The 20,046-nt window shown below is 40.5% G+C and overlaps 1 protein-coding gene across 2 annotated transcripts in view; it reads left to right on the forward strand.

Annotated features, from left to right (window-relative positions):
- The window catches only part of KIF24 (kinesin family member 24), a 116,298-nt gene that overhangs the window by 59,611 nt on the left and 36,641 nt on the right, over positions 1–20,046 (forward strand). For both annotated transcript variants that reach the window (XM_066256888.1, XM_066256889.1), the window contains 2 exons: positions 2,141–2,238; positions 15,595–15,810. In XM_066256888.1, the coding sequence (XP_066112985.1) occupies positions 2,141–2,238; positions 15,595–15,810 (314 nt within the window). The remainder of the gene's footprint in view (positions 1–2,140; positions 2,239–15,594; positions 15,811–20,046) is intronic.

The following is a 20,046-nucleotide window of genomic DNA, read 5'->3' on the forward strand; positions in this document are numbered from 1 at the left end:
CCTTGGGCTCAAGCTGGTGAGCCTTGCTCAAACCAGATGAGCCTGCGCTCAAGCTGGCGACCTTGGGGTCTCGAACCTGGGTCCTCCGCATCCCAGTCTGACATTCTATCCATTGCGCCACCGCCTGGTCAGGCCACAGATCTCTTTATCATGCTGCACAGATTCATTATTTTTTATCCTCCTAACTTGTGGGAATTTTTTTTTTCCTAACTGATATATTCCACTTTGTGGCTCCAATTTCTTCTTAAATGACCTAACAAATTTCCATTCTAATACGTATAATGTAATGGTACACAAAACAAAATCGAACCTGGGGTAGAGTGACCCACAATAAATTGGCCAAAGTTTACTTTTGTTAGGTTTGCCTATACAATTTTTACTTAATTGGATATTTACAGCAAGTCCAAAAAGTAGCAAAAGATACGCCTTCATTTCATTTATTATGTATATATAGATTGTCATTATGATGCTTCAGACGTGAAATTATTAGGATTTCTTACTCAGGTATAGTTGGGCTGCCAACATAGTAAGCCTCTAAATTGTGCAAATGACTATGGCCCCTGAACTAATGCTTACCAGACCCTATTTAATGGGGTCTTCTATCTCTCCTTTTTCAGATTACTTTTCATTTGAGAGTCATCTTGGATTCTTTTCTCTTCTTGGTTTCCTATATCCAGTCAGTTGCCAAACTTTTCCTGTCATCTCCTTTATTACTATTATCATCACCCTTCTTACCTTCCCATTGAAATATTAGTGTTCCTGTTCACAATCCATTCATGGTATGAAGATATTAATATTCCAATGAAAGGGCTCAAATCATCCCTTTCCTTAACAAAGTTTTTATTCCCACTGTTTACTGAATTAAATATGAGCATTTCACCCTCTACCACAGTTCCAAGGCCACTACAATATACTCATTATTCTAGCCTTCTTTTTTACTTTTCTACCTATATTTCAACCACATTGAATTCTATTCCCTAAATATTCCTTGTGCTTTTCTGTTTTGACTCTTTGCTCATGTTTCCACTGTACTTGGAATACCTTCCCTGCCTTCATCTCTGCCTCTCATATTTCTCTTCTTTCCTCATGGCCCATTCTCAAACCTCTTTTTTTCTCATATTTTCTTCCCAGAGGAAATATACTGCTCACAAAAATTAGGGAATATTTCAAAATGAATATGAAGCAATAAAATATCCCCTAATTTTTGTGAGCAGTATATGTTTCTCTTGAATTTCACATGTACTGGCCTGACCTGGCAGTGGCACAGTAGGTGAGCGTTGGACTGGGATGCCGAGGACCCAGGTTCAGGACCCCGAGGTCGCCAGCTTGAGCACGGGCTCATCTGGTTTGAGCAAAAGCTCACCAGCTTGAACCCAAGGTCACTGGCTCAAGCAGGGGGTTACTCAGTCTGCTGAAGGCCCACGGTTGGGGCACGTGTGAGAGGGCGTTCGATGAACAACGAAGGTATCGCAACAAGAAGCTGATGATTGATGCTTCTCATCTCTCTGTTCCTGTCTGTCTATCCCTCTCTCTGACTCTCTCTCTGTCTCTGTAAAAAAAATAAATTTAAAAAAATGAATTTCACATGTACTTTATCAAGTTTTTTCTATCTTACAGTCATTTATAAACTAGTCTAGATTAACATCTTTAGGTGGGAGGATGGGGTAATAGAAGGGTAATCTTTATCTTTGGGCCCTTGAAGTGTCTACTGCTACCAACTGAGCAATAAATGTTTCTAAAATTAAAAATTAAGCTATGTAACCTATGGAATGGATGTCTTTCTTCAGAACTTCCTGCATATGTCAAATGTGTTAGCTGTGGCTGGACTCTGAGGATAATCTCCATAGAATTAATATTCTTTCCTGGATCTAAGAAGGATTGGCTTACTTTTGTATTAATCACTTTACTTCACTTAAGAGAGGACAAAAATTGAGTGCCTTAGTTTTTACACTATAAGAACATGTCTAACAGAGATTTCAAGTAAAAGAAGGCCCTGTTATTTGACAATTATTGGTGTCTTATTTATTTCTAAATTTGTCATGGTTAATTACTTTTAAAAATGTATATGTGACTTTATCATGTGTTAACTAGAATAGTGGTGAAGAAAATGTCTTTCTATTAAAAAAAATTTCTTTTTCAGCATGTTTTTTATTTTGATGAAGTCTTTGGTGAGGCGTGCACCAATCAGGATGTATACATGAAGACTACTCACCCACTCATTCAGCATATTTTTAATGGGTATGATAGTAATTTTTGCTTTTTAAAAATATTTTGTTTTCCATAAATCATATTTTTAAAAATATCACCTATGCTTTCTAGTTCTTTTGAATTAAACATGAATTTGTATTTTGATCTTACAAATTTAAATTAGTCTCTTTTGAATTATTCATTGTATCTATTTATAGGATTTACCAAGCATTTAGGGATTTTCAGCAAAATTTTCTTTTACATTGATGGTATTGATTCTCTGTACTTAATAGAAAACTATATGGTGACAACAACATAATCTCATCAAAGTCCTCAGAATAAAAAAGTTTAAGTGGTTGTGGTTAGTTTAAACTTTTGATACCAGGAGTTATGTATTCTAGCTATAGTTTCATTAATTTTTATCCTTGGAGTAGGATAGATAAGTAACTATCACTTATCCACTGTGTGTGTGTGTGTGTGTGTGTGTGTGTGTGTGTGTGTGTGTGTGTGTGTCAGAAACAGAGAGGGACAGATAGAAACAGACAGAAAGGGAGAGAAATGAGAAGCATCAAGTCTTCATTGCATACCTTAGTTGTTCATTGATCACTTTCTTATATATGCCTTGATGGGGGGAATGCTAGAGCAGAGCGAGTGACCCCTTGCTCAAGCCAGAGACCTCGAGGTTTCAAACCTGAGTCCTCTGTGTCCCAGGCTGACACTCTCTCCACTGCACCACCCTCTGGTTAGGCACTTATCCGCTTTTCTTAAATGTATTTTTTAAATTTTGAAATAATTATTTACACTTAATAAATATTAAATGGTACAGAAGAGATAGTAGGGGCTTCTGTTATATATTTAAAATGTAGCCATGTATGCCAAACAATCTGTAAGAGTCACTGATTCCAGAGTATTTTGACTTTTTAAAAAATATTATAATGTTAAAAAAATTGGGGTATAATTTACATGCAGTAAGATACACAGATCTTAAGAAGTATTCAAGACTTGATTAGTTTTGATAGTTGTATGCATCCAGCTAACCAATACCTGGAATAAGATACAGAACATTTTCTGTTACCCCAGAAAGTGCTCTTATGTTCCTTTTTTTTTGTTTTTTTTTTTTTGCATTTTCTGAAGCTGGAAACAGGGAGAGACAGTCAGACAGACTCCCGCATGCGCCCGACCGGGATCCACCCGGCACGCCCACCATGGGGCGATGCTCTGCCCACCAGGGGGCGATGCTCTGCCCATCCTGGGCGTCGCCATGTTGCGACCAGAGCCACTCTAGCGCCTGGGGCAGAGGCCACAGAGCCATCCCCAGCGCCCAGGCCATCTTTGCTCCAATGGAGCCTTGGCTGCGGGAGGGGAAGAGAGAGACAGAGAGGAAAGCGCGGCGGAGGGGTGGAGAAGCAAATGGGCGCTTCTCCTGTGTGCCCTGGCCGTATGTTCCTTTTTAGTTGATCCCAGGTCTTATGGAACCACTGACCTGCTTTCTGTCACTGTAGATTAGTTTTTCTTATTCTAGAATGTCATAGAAATAGAATCATTATGATATATTCTTTTATGCCTGTGTTCTTTTGCATAATGTTTTTGTTTGGGGGTTTTTTTTGTGTGGTTTGTTTTTTGTTTTTTTTGGTATTAGACATGTTGCTGAATATACCTGTCATTTTTGCTTTGTCTTAAAGATTTTATTTATTGATTTTTTAGAGGGGGAGCAAGAAGTATCAATTCATAGTTGCTTCACTTTAGTTGTTCATTGCTTTCTTATTGCTTGATGTATGTGCCTTGACCAGGCAAACCCAGGGTTTCGAACCAGTGATCTCAGCATTTCAGGTCAACGCTTTAGCCACTGTGCCACCACAGGCCAGGCATGTACCTGTTGTTTTTATTGCTTGGTAATAGTTCCTTCTATGAATATACCATAATTTGTTCATTCTGCTGTTGAGTTACATTTGGGTTGTTTCTATTTTTGGACTTTTTATGAATAAAGCTGCACAAACATTCTTATGCAAGTCTTTTTGTGAACATGTTTTTATTTATCTTGAATAAAAACCTAGAAATGGAATTACTGGGTCATAAGATAGGTGTGTTTGTAAGAAAATATCAAACAGTTTTCAGTGCATTACTTTATACTCCCAACAGCAATCAATGTATGAGAATTGTAGTTCTGCATCCTCACTATATTTGACATTGTCAGCCTTTTTTATTTTAGCCACTCTAATATCTCACTGTTTTAATTTGAATTTCCCTAATGCCTAATGATAATGAGCATCTTTTCATGTGCTTATTGGTCATTTAGATATTTTCATTTGCACCTGACCAGGCGGTGGCGCAGTGGATAGAGCGTCGGACTGGGATGCAGAAGACCCAGGTTCGAGACCCCGAGGTTGCCAGCTTGAGCGCGGGCTCATCTGGTTTGAGCAAATCTCACCAGCTTGGACCCAAGGTCGCTGGCTCGAGCAAGGGGTTACTCAGTCTGCTGAAGGCCCCTGGTCAAGGCACATATGAGAAAGCAATCAATGAACAATTAAGGTGTCGCAACGAAAAACTGATGATTGATGCTTCTCATCAATCTTCGTTCCTGTCTGTCCATTCCTCTCTCTGACTCTCTGTCTCTGTAAAAAAAACATTTGCCCTTTTTTTGTTGTCTTTTTGTTGTTTTGTAGAGGTCATTAAATATTTTTAAAGTTTTTTTATTGATTTTAGAGGAAGGGAGAGAGCAAGAGAGAGAGAGATAGGAATATCATGTCTGTGCCTGTATGTGCCCTGACCAGGGATCGAACTGGCAACCTCTGTGCTTTGGGACAATGCTCTAACCAACCAAGCTGTCCAGCCAGGGCCATTAAGAAAAAAAAGTTTTTAAATAATTATCTGATGAGCCCAATTGGTGGTGGCCTAATGGATAGAGCGTCAACTTCGGACTCTGAAGTCTCCGGGTCAAAACCCTTAGGTTGCCAGCTTGAGTGTGGGCATGTCAGCTTGAACTTGGGATCATTGCCATGATCCCAACGTCACTGGCTTGAGCCCTAAGGTTGCTGGCTCGAGTCCAAGGTTGCTAGCTTGAGCAAGAGGTCCCTGGCTTGGCTTGCCCCCCACCCTGTCAAGGTGTGTATGAGAAGCAGTCAATGAACAACTAAGTGAAGCAACTATAAGTGGATACTTATCATCTCTCTCCTCCCTCTCTTTCTTCCTGTCTCTTCCTTTCTCCCCCCCCCTCTTTCTCCATCTCTATCAATAAAAATAATTTTATGATCAGGCTGAAAAAGAAAAATATCTTTCACGTTCAATTTCTTACACACCAAATGTAGGGAGTGCAGTTTGAGAGAGTAAGTTTTGAAAATAAGTTAGAATCTGAATGTTAAGACATTACCAATAAAAAATAAGAGAGTTACACATTAAGTTCAACTTAACTATAAATTCTATAAAGTGTAATAGAGATTCCTCATGCTCATATTTGTTGTTTCTTTTCTTTTTTTTAATTTTTTTAAAAAATTTTATTTATTCATTTTAGAGAGGAGGGAGAAAGGGAGAGAGAGAGATAGAGAGGAGAGAGAGACAGAGAGAGAAGGTGGGGAGGAGCTGGAAGCATCAACTCCCATATGTGCCTTGACCAGGCAAGCCCAGGGTTTCGAACCGGCGACCTCAGCATTTCCAGGTCGACGCTTTATCCACTGCGCCACCACAGGTCAGGCTTTGTTGTTTCTTTTCAAAGTTTGTCACTAAAATGTTCTGAAGATAAGCAGTGTGATATTCTCTACTCTTATTCTGCTAGGTCTTTTTCAGTGTGTTCAAATTTTTCTTCTGTAATAGTTTTTCTAACTGTGCCTCTGCCAGTGTACCCACACTGCTATGAGCCATGGTTTATAAGACTAGAAGTAAGTGGTCTGTGCTTCAAGCAGCTTAAATCTGATTAGCTCCCCATCTTGAGTCTCATACTTCCATGGTTCTTTTCGCATTTATTTCACTCTTTGTTTTCTGTCTAGCTTCAGTTCCCTTTCTGTGTATCATCTCTACCCACCTCCATCTTCCCCTTACCCCTGTGTCCATACATATTTCTTTCTTAAAAAGTAGCTACTTTTATCATTAATCCATGTGATTCCTGTTCAAGAGTCTGCAGTAGCCATATTCTGTTCACTTTCTACTTAATACCACACAGTGGGTCTCACAATACTCAGGAAATCTTGGCCTCCAACTCCTCTTAAAACATATTGTGATTGGCCTGACCTGTGGTGGCGCAGTGGATAAAGTATCGACCTGGAAATGCTGAGGTCGCCGGTTTGAAACCCTGGGCTTGCCTGGTCAAGGCACATATGGGAGTTGATGCTTCCAGCTCCTCCCCCCCCTTCTCTCTCTCTGTCTCTCCTCTCTCTCTCTCCCTCTGTCTCTCCTTCTCCTTTCTAAAATGAATAAATAAATAAATAAAATTTAAAAAAAAACATATTGTGATTGGTAAGTTGGTCTTTTTTTTAGAACATTTTAAAATTTATTTATTTTTATAGTGACAGAGAGACAGATAGGGACAGATAGACAGGAATGGAGAGAGATGAGAAACATCAATCATCAGCTTTTCATTGCGACACCTTAGTTCATTGATTGCTCTCTCATATGTGCCTTGACCGTGGGTCTTCAGCAGACCGAGTAACCCCTTGCTTGAGGTGAGCCTTGCTCAAACCAGATGAGCCAGAACTCAAGCTGGAGACCTCGGGTCTCAAACCTGGGTCCGCCGCATCCAGTCCAACACTCCATCCACTGCGCCACCACCTGGTCAGGCGGTTAGTCTTTTAACTCTCCTTTCCACTTCCTTTTTTAAAAAGATTTTATTGATTGATTTTTATGAGGTAAGGGGGACGAGAAGTAGTTGCTTCACTCTAGCTGTTCATTGGTTGCTTGTCATATGTACCTTGACCTGGCAAGCCCAGGGTTTCAAACTGGTGACCTAAGCATTCCAAGCCGGTGCACTATCCACTGCACCACCACAGGGCAGGCTCCACTTCTTAGTCTGCAGCTCTTTGCACATATGCTGGGTATGTGATGCAGTTCTTTATCCACATGCAAGAGGAGTTATTTTTTTTTAATCATAGGACATCAAGGCTAGAAAGGATCTTAGAAATCAAGTAACCTAGAAATTTATTTTTATTTTTTGATTTGAGAGAGAGAAACATCCATCTGCTGTTCTGCTCGTCTGTGCATTCATTGGTTGATTCCTGCATGTACCTCAACTAGGGGTCAAACCCACAACCTTGGTGTATTGGGGGTGACGCTCTAACCTACTGAACTACCTGGCCAGGGCACCCAGCAATTTATTGATGAAAGTGGAGAACTGAAGCTCTTAAAGAAGTTCTTTAATGAATCCTTCCTCAATTTTGCTTGCATTGATTTCACCTTTTTCTAAACTTCCTTAATATTCATATGACTGGTCACTACCTTCATGTTTATCATACGATCCTTTTTATTTATTGCATTTAATTCTCTATTACTTCTTTCACCAAACTTATCTGTCCAGATTAGTACAAAATTGTTTTCTCTGGGATCCTCTAAAGCAATGCTTTTCAACCTCTTTACACTTGGGGACTAGTGAAAATAGAATTATTTTGGGGACCACTTAAGGTAGAAATAAAAACCATTATTAGTATTTTGTGCATTATCTTGTAATTATAATACTATAAAATAAAATTTCTCTAAAATAACAAGATGAACAATAAATAATTTTTAGTAGAATACAACTGAACTTTCTAGAGAGCAATATTTAATTCAAGTAAAGCTAGTGTGAAATCTGCTGTTGCTTCTTTGCAAGAATATTTAATAACTGAGGCTACAGTTTTGTTTTTTAATTTTTTATTTATTGATTTTAGCGAGAAAAGGGGTAGAAAAAGACAGATAAGAACATTGATCTGTTCCTGTATGTGCCCTGACCGGGGATTGAACCTTGTGCTTTGGAATGAAGCTTTACCGAGCTATCCTAGACAGAGTGCTGCATTGACATCCTTTTGAGTTCTCTGTTTGGTTTTTATTAGTAATAGGGCCAAATAAGTCTTCCAAACAAGTAGGTAGTAGAAAATACAATTAAAAATTTAATAGCTTTGTAACTAAGAGATGCATATTCTTCCAGTAATATCCAAAATTGTGACAATGATTGCATTTTATGTTTGAACATCAGAAGATAAATCTTACCAGGTTTGGCCCTGGCTGGTTGGCTCAGTGGTAGACCGTCGGCCTGGCATGCGGGGGACCCGGGTTCGATTCCCGGCCAGGGCACACAGGAGAAGCGCCCATTTGCTTCTCCACCCTGCCCCCTCCTTCCTCTCTGTCTCTCTCTTCCCCTCCCGCAGCGAAGGCTCCATTGGAGCAAAGATGGCCCGGGCGCTGGGGATGGCTCCTTGGCCTCTGCCCCAGGCGCTAGAGTGGCTCTGGTTGCGGCAGAGCGACAACCCAGAGGGGCAGAGCATCGCCCCCTGGTGGGCAGAGCGTCTCCCCTGGTGGGTGTGCCGGGTGGATCCTAGTCGGGTACATGTGAGAATCTGTCTGACTGTCTCTCCCCGTTTCCAGCTTCAGAAAAATACAAAAAAAAAAAAAAAATCTTACCAGGTTTTTTTGTTTTGTTTTGTTTTGTTTATAAAAGAGGAACAGACAGGGACAAACAGGAAGGGAGAGAGATGAGAAGCATCAACTGGTAGTTGTGACACTTCAGTTGTTCATTGATTGCTTTCTCATATGTGCCTTGACCAAGGGGCTCTAGCCAAGCCAGTGACCCCTTGTTCAACCCAGCAACTTTTGGGCTCAAGCCAGATGAGACCATGCTCAAGCCGGCAACTTCAGGATTTTGAACCTGGGTCCTCAGCGTCCCAGGTCGACGCTCTATCCTCTGCTCCACTACCTGGTCAGGCTCAGTTTTTCTTTTTCACAATGATTAAGGGAACAGGAGTTGATATCTTTCATGAATGGGTTATTTATCCAGAAGTTACCTTTATGGGGATTCTCATTTTCAGGGTAATAATGGTCAGAGCTTTGGACTAATGCTCTTAAATGTTGACTTATTATATAAAATATGCATTTCTGGTTGACATCTACAGCAATCAAAAAGTCTTGGAAAAGTGGAAACTTGTCTACATCTTCTTCCATATGAGACTTTCCCAAAGAACAAGGTTCTTTTTGAATGCATCCATCTTATTTCTTAATGTAAACATATTTGTGTTAAACCTCTGAAGAGAAGTATTTAGTTCATTGAAGAGGCTAAATATATCCACCATATGTGCAAGCTTATCCATCCATTCTTCATCCAACAAAAGCTCTACTAATGCATAATCTTGCTCTTGCAGAGACTGTTTCATTCTTTCAGCTTATAAAAACATGAAAGAACCCTTTCTCTTGAGAGCCACTTCACTTCTGTTTGGAGAAGATGTGAATCCACACTTTCACATAGTGTCATGAACAATCTAGAGTTCAAACCTTGACTACAAATATCATTAACTATCTTCACTGCTTCACTCATCAGTTGGATTCAGGGGAAACTTTCTTTGCAACTGAATGCTGCCAGTAAATCATACAGTGCATGGACCTTTCTGGGTGTGCAACGTCCTTTATTTTTGCAACTACCCCTGAGTGATATCCCAGTCATGCTCACAGCATTGTCCACATTCTGACACACTTTCCCCAATCTAAGCCCTCTGCTTGAAAGTACTCATTAACTTGTTTTATAAGGCAAGCATAATTCTGATTCCAAAACCAGGCAAAGACAACACAAAGAAAGAAAATTATAGGCCAATTTCCCTGATGAATCTAGATGCTAAAATCCTCAACAAAATATTATCCAACAAGATCCAGCAATATATGAAAAAAATCATACACGATGATCAAGTGGGATTTATTCTGGGAAGGCAAGGCTGGTACAATATTCACAAATCAATGAATATGATTCATCACATAAACAAAAAAGGAGAAAAACCACATGATAATTTCAATAGATGCAGAAAAAGCGTTTGATAAAATCCAGCACCCATTCATGATCAAAGCTCTCAGAAAAGTGGGAATACAGGGACATACCTCAACATGATAAAGGCCATTTATGACAAACCCACAGCCAACATCATACTCAATGGGCAAAAATTAAAAGCAATCCCCTAAAGATTAGGAACAAGGCAGGGGTGCCCCCTTTCACCATCTTACTCAACATAGTTCTGGAAGTCCTAGCCACAGCAATCAGAGAAGAAGAAATAAAAAGCATCCAAATTGGAAAAGAAGAAGTAAAACTATCATTATTTGCAGATGATATGATATTGTATTTATATATAGAAAACTCTAAAGTCTCAGTCAAAAAAACTACTGGACCTGATCAATGAATTCAGCAAGGTGGCAAGATATAAAATTAATACTCAGAAATCAGAGGCATTTTATACACCAACAGTGAACTTTCAGAAAGAGAAATTAAGGAAACAATCCCCTTCACTATTGCAACCAAAAATTAAAGTGCCTAGGAGTACATTTGACCAAGGAGATTAAAGACTTGTCCTTGGAAAATTAAGAAACATTGATAAAAGAAATCAAGGAAGACACAAACAAGTGGAAGCATATACTGTGCTCATGGTTAGGAAGAATAAACATCATTAAAATGTCTATATTACCAAAAGCAATTTATAAATTCAGTGCAATACCAATTAAAATGCCAATGACTTATTTCAAAGTTATAGAACACATATTCCAAGAATTTATATGGAACTAAAAAAGAACACAAATAGCCTCAGCAATCTTGAAAAGGAAGAATAAAGCGGGAATATCACATTTCCCAATATCAAGTTATACTACAAGGCCATTGTACTCAAAACAGCCTGGTATTGGCATAAGAACAGGCATATAGAACAGAATATATGGAACAGAACAGTGAACCCAGAAATAAACCCACAGCTTTATGGACAACTGATATTTGACAAAGGAGGTAAGAGCATACAATGGAGTAAAGACAGCCTCTTTAATAAATGGTGTTGGGAAAATTGGACATCTACCTACAAAAAAATGAAACTAGACCACCAACTTACACTATTCACAAAAATAAACTCAAAATGGATAAAAGACTTAAATGTAAGTCATGAAACCATAAGCATCTTAGAAGAAAACATAGGCAGTAAGCTCTCCGACATCTCTTGCAGCAGTATATTTGCTGATTTATCTCCACAGACAAGGGAAATAAAAGGCAGGATAAACAAATGGGACTATATCAAACTAAAAAGCTTTTGCACAGCTAAAGACAATAAGAACAGAATAAAAAGACAAACTACACAATGAGAGAACATATTCGACAATACGTCTGATAAGGGGTTAATAACCAAAATTTATAAAGAACTTATAAAACTCAACACCAGGAGGACAAACAATCCAATCAAAAAATGAGCAAAAGATCCCGACCAGGCGGTTGCGCAGTGGATAGAGCATCTGACTGGGATGCAGAAGAGCCAGGTTCGAGACCCTGAGGTCACCAGCTTGAGCGCGGGCTCATCTGGTTTGAGCAAAAAAAAAAAGCCCACCAGCTTGAACCCAAGGTCGCTGGCTCCAGCAAGGGGTTACTCAGTCTGCTGAAGGCCTGCAGTCAATGCTTGTATGAGAAAGCAATGAATTAACAACTAAGGTGTTGCAACGCGCAAAGAAAAACTAATGATTGATGTTTCTCATCTCTCTCCGTTCCTGTCTGTCTCTGTCTATTCCTCTCTCTGACTCACTCTCTGTCTCTGTAAAAAAAACCAAAATGGGCAAAAGAAATGAATAGACACTTCTCCAAAGAGGACATACAGATGGCCATAGGCATATGAAAAAATGCTCAACATCACTAATCATTAGAGAAATGCAAATTAAAACCACAATGAGATATCACCTCACACTAGTCAGAATGGCACTCATCAACAACACAGAATAAGTGCTGACAAGGATGTGGAGAAAAGTGGACCCACCTGCAATGCTGGTGGGAATGCAGACTGGTGCAGTCACTGTGGAAAATAGTATGGAGATTCCTCAAAAAATTAAAAATTGAACTGCCTTTTGACCCAGCCATCCTACTTTTAGGAATATACCCCAAGAAAACCATAGCACTGTTTCAAAAGGAGAAATGCATCCCCATGTTTATGGCAGCATTGTTCACAATAGTGAAGATCTGGAAACAGCCCAAGTGTCTTATCAGTGGACGAGTGGATTAAAAAAGCTGTGGTACAGCCTGACCTGTGGTGGTGCAGTGGATAAAGCATCAACCTGGAACCCTGAAGTTGCCAGTTCGAAACCCTGGGCTTGCCTGGTCAAGGCACATATGGGAGTTGATGCTTTCTGCTCCTCTCTCTCCCTCTCTTACCCTTCCCCTCCCCCACCCCTCCTCCTCCCCCTCCCCTCCCTCTCTCCCCTTTATAGAAAAAATGAATAAATAAAACCTTTAAAAAGAAAAGGCTGTGGTACATATATACAATGGAATACTATGGGGCCATGAAAAAGAAGGAAATCTTACCTTTTGCGACAACATGGATGGACATGGAAACTATTATGTTAAATGAAATAAGCCAGGCAGAAAAAGAAGAATATCATATGACCTCACTCATTTGAGGAATCCAGTGAACAATGTGAACTGAGGAACGGAATTGAGACAGGAGAGATCAAAGGGACCAGAGGTGCCTGACCAGGCGGTGGTGCAGTGGATAGAGCGTCGGACTAGGATGTGGAAGACCCAGGTTCGAGACCCCGAGGTCGCCAGCTTAAGCGTGGGCTCATCTGGTTTGAGCAAAAATTTACCAGCTTGGACCCAAGGTCGCTGGCTCAAGCAAGAGGTTACTCGGTCTGCTGAAGGTCCGCGGTCAAGGCACATATGAGAAAGCAATCAATGAACAACTAAGGTGTCACAATGCACAACGAAAATCTAATGATTGATGCTTCTCATCTCTCCATTCCTGTCTATCTGTCCCTGTCTATCCCTCACTCTGACTCTCTCTCTGTCTCTGTAAAAAAAAAAAGGGACCAGAGGAAAAGAGAACAGAGGGAAAGGGGATGATAGGATGGGATAAAGCTGAAGGGAAGGGGGGAGGGCGCTATAGGGAGGGGAGCAAGAGAGATATTGAGGGGAATACAGGGAAGGGGGATGTATTCGGAGCAACACTAGACTATGTAAACAAATTAAAATCAATAAAAAATAAAATTAATGAATATAAAAAAATAAAAAATTGTTAATTGTTTTACCCTTAAAAAAAAAAAGTGCCCTGGCCGGTTGGCTCAGCGGTAGAGCGTCGGCCTAGCGTGCAGAGGACTCGGGTTCGATTCCCAGCCAGGGCACACAGGAGAAGCGCCCATTTGCTTCTCCACCCCTCCACCGCGCCTTCCTCTCTGTCTCTCTCTTCCCCTCCCGCAGCCAAGGCTCCATTAGAGCAAAGATGACCCGGGCGCTGGGGATGGCTCTGTGGCCTCTGCCTCAGGCGCTAGAGTGGCTCTGGTCGCAACGTGGCGACGCCCAGGATGGGCAGAGCATCGCCACCTGGTGGGCAGAGCATCGCCCCGCCCCATGGTGGGCGTGCCGGGTGGATCCCGGTCGGGCGCATGCGGGAGTCTGTCTCTCCCTGTTTCCAGCTTCAGAAAAATGCAAAACAAACAAACAAACAAAAAAAAAACTACTCATTAAGAGCATTAAATATCTCTGAACTGGTGGTCTGACCAGGTAGATCAAGACAACAGTGTAGTTCTTCCCTAAAGTCTTTATCATCAGTACAACGCATGAAGCAAAGTAGAATAGCATGGTTATTCACATCTGTTGATTCATCAAGTTGAATGACACAACATTTTGATTTTTTTAGCCCCTCTACAATTTTCTCTTCAGTATTGTTGTCCATATCAACAGTTTTCTGAACGGTATTGTCTGAAATATTTTGTTGTTTTTGTGTGGCTTGAGGACCTAAAATTTCCCAAGTGACATCTAAGATGCAAGGCTTTACTAATTCTTCACCAATAGTGAATGTTTTTTTTTCTTTTTTCATTTTCAGTATTCAAAAGGCTGCTAAACAAGGTGCTCAAAACAGCAATTTGTCACTAGTCATCAGTTTCTTCATTTGAATTTTCTGACTTTTCATTTGGTTGTGTAATCTTTCAAAAAATCCAATGGTTCCTTAGTAAGATTGCTATGTTTCAAATGTAAATGACAAGTTTGGAAGGTTTTGTTGCATCATCTGACAAAATTTCAGAACATATTGTACACAAGGGCAGTGGTGATAATTCACTAATAGGTGCTACAGGGAAACCAAGTTTTCAGTACTCCTTATTGTACTGCCTAACAAAGTTTCTTTTTCTTTTTTTGGTTTCTGTTGCACCTTCTAAATTATCAATATTTCTTTTTCACAGTTTCTTTTAAACTTGAAGGACTGGTACTTGGTTTATCTTCAGTGTTATCACTACTTTTCTTTTGACTACTGTTTTCACTTTTGAAGAAGAGTAAAATATTTTGTTTTTTTCTTACCATTTTGTAGGGTTTAAAATTTACAGCACAATGACACTAAAACAATAATTTATTGCAAACAGTATGGATGCTCTGCAGGCGAGTACATGCACAACTATTTGTGCAAATGTGGAAAAAAATGTACTGCTGAGAGAGGAATGGGGGCTGGGATTGAAAGCACACAGTAGATAAAGTTTTATCATACTGTGCACAATAGTGCATTATGGTGCAAGCTTGTACTTGGATTCCTGATGCCTCATGTACAATTGAACACTACCTAAGTTTGTCCAAATGCTATTTGCACAAGCATGAAATAAATGAACTACAGGGCCTAGCTGGTTGGCTCAGTGGATAGAGCATCAGCCCAGCATGCAGATGTCCCAGGTTTGATCCCCGGTCAGGGGACACATGAGCAGTGACCATCTGCTTTGCTTCTCTTCCCTCTCCCCTTCCTTCTTTACCCTTCTCGCAGTCAGTGGCTCAATTGGTTTGAGTGTTGGTCCCAAGTGCTAAGGATAGCTCAGTTGATTTGAGCATTGGCCCTAAATGGGGGTTTGCCAGTGGATCCCGGATGGGGCGCATGCAGGATTCTGTCTCACTGTCTCCCCTCCTCTCACTTAAAAAAAAAGGTTTAAAAAAGAGAACTACTTTTTCTACCTGACTTTTTTCATTAAAAATCTATGGGTAGCCTGACCTGTGGTGGCACAGTGGATAAAGTGTCGACCTGGAATGCTGAGGTTACTGGTTTGAAACCCCAGGCTTGCCTGGTCAAGATACATATGAGAAGGAGCTGTGGTTTGATGTTCCCTGCTCTTTCACCATGCCTTTCTCTCCCACCTTATATCTCCCTATCTCTTCCTCTCTCTCTTACCCTCTCTCTACTTCTTTCTAAAATCAATAAATTTTTAAAATATGGGTAGGTTAGCATTTCTCTCATGTATAAGTGATACAAATTATTCTTCCCTCAGAGGCAATGCCACTTGCTTTGCATATGGACAGACAGGTGCTGGAAAGACCTATACCATGATAGGAACTCATCAGAACCCAGGACTGTATGCTCTGGCTGCCAAAGATATCTTCAGGCAACTAGAAGTGTCCCAGCCAAGAAGGCACCTCTTTGTGTGGATCAGCTTCTATGAAATCTACTGTGGACAGCTTTATGACCTCCTAAATAGAAGAAAAAGGTACTGGATATGAGTGGGAAACAATCTGTTTGAAGCCAGAGTCCCACTGAATCATGGGATTTAATGAGAATTGTTGGTACATTAATGTCCTTTTGTGAAATGAGTCCCTTGACAGATACATACTTTTTAAACTGTCAGTTTAGCTAAAGAAAGATGTAAATTAGCCTTTCATTAATATTTTTTAAGTGATCAGTTATTCTAATGTTTTTCAAAGATTATCCCTTTTATTTGGGCCCAATTTTAGGAAGTCAGGAAACCAATATATACTTAAATCCATTCTTATTCTTTTGACCTATTATTACACTGGAAGAACTATAAATAATGTTTCCCACGTTCTCCTGTATTTTTTTCTCAACAGTCTTCATGATAGTTTTCTTACTCAGTAAAAAGAGAAGAAAATCTCTTTACTTCATATTAGACTTTTAACTCTTATAAGGCTTAACCTATTGCCCTTACAACATAATACAGTAATTTAGAAATGTGTTCAGTGACTAATTTTAAATCCCTATTATATATATATTTTTAGAGAGAGAGAGAGGAAGGGAGAGAGATGAGAAGCATCGGCTCATAGTTGCGGCACTTTGGTTGTTCATTGATTGCCTCTCATTGCCCTTGACCGGGGGGGGGGGGGGGGGGGGGGGCTCCAGCCTAGCCAGTGACCCCTTGCTCAAGCCAGCAACCTTGGACTTAAGGTTACAACCTTAGGCTTCAAGTCAGCGACCTTTGGGTTCAGCCAGAGACCATGAGATCATGTGTATTATCCCATGTTCAAGGCGATGAGCCCATGGTCAAGCCAGATGAGCCTGCACTCAAGCAAGCAATCTCAGGTTTTGGAACCTGGGACCTTAGTTAACATCCCATGTTGACGCTCTATCCCAGGGGTCGGGAACCTTTTTGGCTGAGAGAGCCATGAATGCCACATATTTTAAAATGTAATTCCGTGAGAGCCATACAATGACCCGTGTACGTTATGCATTATCCAATAAAAATTTGGTGTTGTCCCGGAGGACAGCTGTGATTGGCTCCAGCCACCCGCAACCATGAACATGAGCGGTAGGAAATGAATGGATTATAATACATGAGAATGTTTTATATATACATATATTTATATTTATATTCATATTTATATATATATATATATTTTTTTTTTTTTTACAGAGACAGAGTCAGAGAGAGGGATAGACAGGGACAGACAGGAACGGAGAGATGAGAAGCATCAGTCATTAGTATTTCGTTGCATGTTGCAACACCTTAGTTGTTCATTGATTGCCTTCTCATATGTGCCCCGACCGCAGGCCTTCAGCAGACCAAGTAACCCCTTGCTCGAGCCAGCGACCCTGGGCTCAAGCTGGTGAGCTTTTGCTCAAAGCAGATGAGTCCGCGCTCAAGCTGGCGACCTCGGGGTCTCAAACCTGGGCCCTCCACGTCCCAATCCAATGCTCCATCCGCTGTGCCACTGCCTGGTCAGACAAGAATGTTTTATATTTTTAACTTTTTTTAATTATTATTAAAGATTTGTCTGCGAGCCAGATGCAGCCATCAAAAGAGCCACATCTGACTCGTGAGCCATAGGTTCCCGACCCCTGCTCTATCCACTGTGCCACCACTGGTCATGCAATCTCTATTGTATTTTTATGGCACTAAGTTTTATTTAGATTGGAAAATGACTAACAGATTAAGAGGCAATGAAGTTGTGAAAGTATCAACTGACTGGGAAAATAGGGAGGAGAGAGGAAATAGGGGAGATGGACAGGTAAAAGTTTGTCATAACAGATTTAACCTTATACCTGAGACACGTTGGGAGTAGCTACACCAAGTGGAGAGGAGTGAGTTGAGGTTGAACATGGTTAGAAGGCTGGGGAAACCAAATCAGTGAAATAGACTAGCTCCACAACAAAGGTATCCAGTCCCCTATGGAGCTGTCTAAAAGGATATGAAAGTTCTATGAGCTCCAGGTAAGCACTGGAATAGGGAATGGAGGTAGAGGAACAGCTCCACTTCAGTAGGGAAAGTGTGATAGGGCCAGCCCCATTTGTAGAGGAGCACTAGAGCATTGAGTAGCATAACTGAAGAGTCTAGTGAGTGGGTTTTAGATAAGTCAATGTCCTGTGGACTATTCCATCAACAAAAAGGGACCTTTAGGTATGCCACTAATTAGAAAATATATAGGTTTTGGGGGTTCAGTTGAGCCAAATAAAGGAGGGTGCCACTCTGAGTTCGCTTTGGCAAAGAGTTGCCTTTTCTTTTTACCCTCTCTGTGTCGGTTTTGAAACCTCAGGTTGCCTTAAACACAGCTTCTCTTCCAAACCCCAACAACCTTATTAGGGGCCCTTTCCACTCAGAATGGCTACTTCCTTTAAAAAACAATTGTGAAAATAAAAGCCACTGTTGCTCTGTGTGTGGTTCATCTGTGTGAAGGGACAGTCAGATTATTCAGCTGTTGTGAGTGTATTTCAGGTATATTATATTCTTTAATGTATATTTGCGTCCCTTAATTATAGCCAAGGGGATGAGAGTTTGCTAAGCCCTGGGTTTGAAGCTTCCCTAGGGATCACTAAGGAAGATCTAAACTATGCGCGTGTCTTGAACTGTGGGGTTTTGTTTCTTTATATCTCTGGTTAAATTGGCTAATATCTCTTTGTTTCCTCCAATTCTGGGACTCCTAAAATGTCCTGGTCCAGGTCAGGCTTCAAATTAACTCTTAAAAGTAGAGGATAGCCTAACCAGGCTGTGGTGTAGTGGATAGAGTGTCGAACTGGGACATAGAAGACCCAGGTTTGAAACCCCAGGGTCACTGGCTTGAGCCCAAGGTTGCTGGCTTGAGCAAGGGGTCACTCACTCTGCTGTAGCCTCCCAGTCAAGGCACATGTGAGAAAGCAATCAGTGAACAGCTAAGGTGCCACATGAAGAATTGATGCTTCTCATCTCTCTCCCTTCCTATCTGTCTTTTCCTCTCCCTCTCGGTCTCTGTTACCAAAAAAAAAGTGGAGGATAAATTGTTTTTATACCCTTGCATAAAAAGTGATAGAAATCTTGCTTATAGGATTTTAAAATCTAGCAGTATATTTTGGTCTGTCCATTAGAAACCTTTCTGGGGTGAACTGAGGCCATAGGGCCTGGAAAACATGTTTAGGAATGACATGAGGTCTCTAAAAGCTAGATTGTTCTTTTATTCCAGAAGCCTAACTATTCCAACAGAATTGTTTTCTGAACAGCCAAAAGTATCAGTGGATTGTTTTCCTCCAATACTGTAAAAATTTGGAAACTTGGGGAAAGTCAGACTAAGAAAAAAATTTTTTTGAAAAAACCTTTTTTTTTTAATGAAATGGAATTCCATTAACTAGTATCTTATTAAATAAAAAATAATCTTAAGAGTCTTTGATAGATTCAGTACATGCCCTTTGATAGGTCTGGTCTCATGATGATGGTAGACCATAACCACTCATTACCTTACATGCAGGTCTGAGGTATTCAGTTCTAGCACCAACTCTTCTTTGCTCCCTTAGAAGATATATCAGGATTGCTTATGTTGCAAGTAAAATAAATCCCCACTTGTACTGGCTCAAGCATTTAGGAAGTCGTTAGCTCATGTAACTAGGAAGCCTAGAGGACAATCACGCCTTAAAGTCTTTTCACTGCAGCAGGTCAGAGTTATTATAAGGACCCAGTTTCTTTGCATTTCTGCTATACCTCCTATGGTGTTAGCTTCATTCCAGAATTGTCTCTTGTGAATGCTAAATGGTTGCAGCTGCTTCCCAGGCTATATGCTTTCGCTTCCAGTGAGCAAGCATCTCATCCCCAGGCACCTAACAACCAGAGAGTAGGACTTTAGTTTGACTGGATCTGCAAAGATCCCATATCCACTCTGAAGCAGATACTCTAGCCAGGAATACACCATCCACTGATTGGCATAGGTCTAGGTTATACATTTATTCTTGTTGTTGTTGTTCCCCTCCCGTACTTTCCTTCTTTTAATTGTAGCCAAAGATACTGATTTGTTTAAAACAGTCAAAGACCACCCCTGAACCTGGGGTCAGGGCCAGGAGGTATGGGAATGGTGTGCATATCAATCCCACCTAGAGGACAAAACTGTTACTTAATGATGGGGGAGCGTTGGGGACAGAAATATGGACAGTCTTTTATGGAGTCTTCGAACGAGAAAAGGTATGAAATTGAATAAATGATAGAGACTTAAAGATGTATACATACAAATGGTCTGGGAGGATGGCGCAGCGT

Source organism: Saccopteryx bilineata, chromosome 2 (genome assembly GCF_036850765.1).
Source record: "Saccopteryx bilineata isolate mSacBil1 chromosome 2, mSacBil1_pri_phased_curated, whole genome shotgun sequence".
Lineage (NCBI taxonomy): Eukaryota > Metazoa > Chordata > Mammalia > Chiroptera > Emballonuridae > Saccopteryx > Saccopteryx bilineata.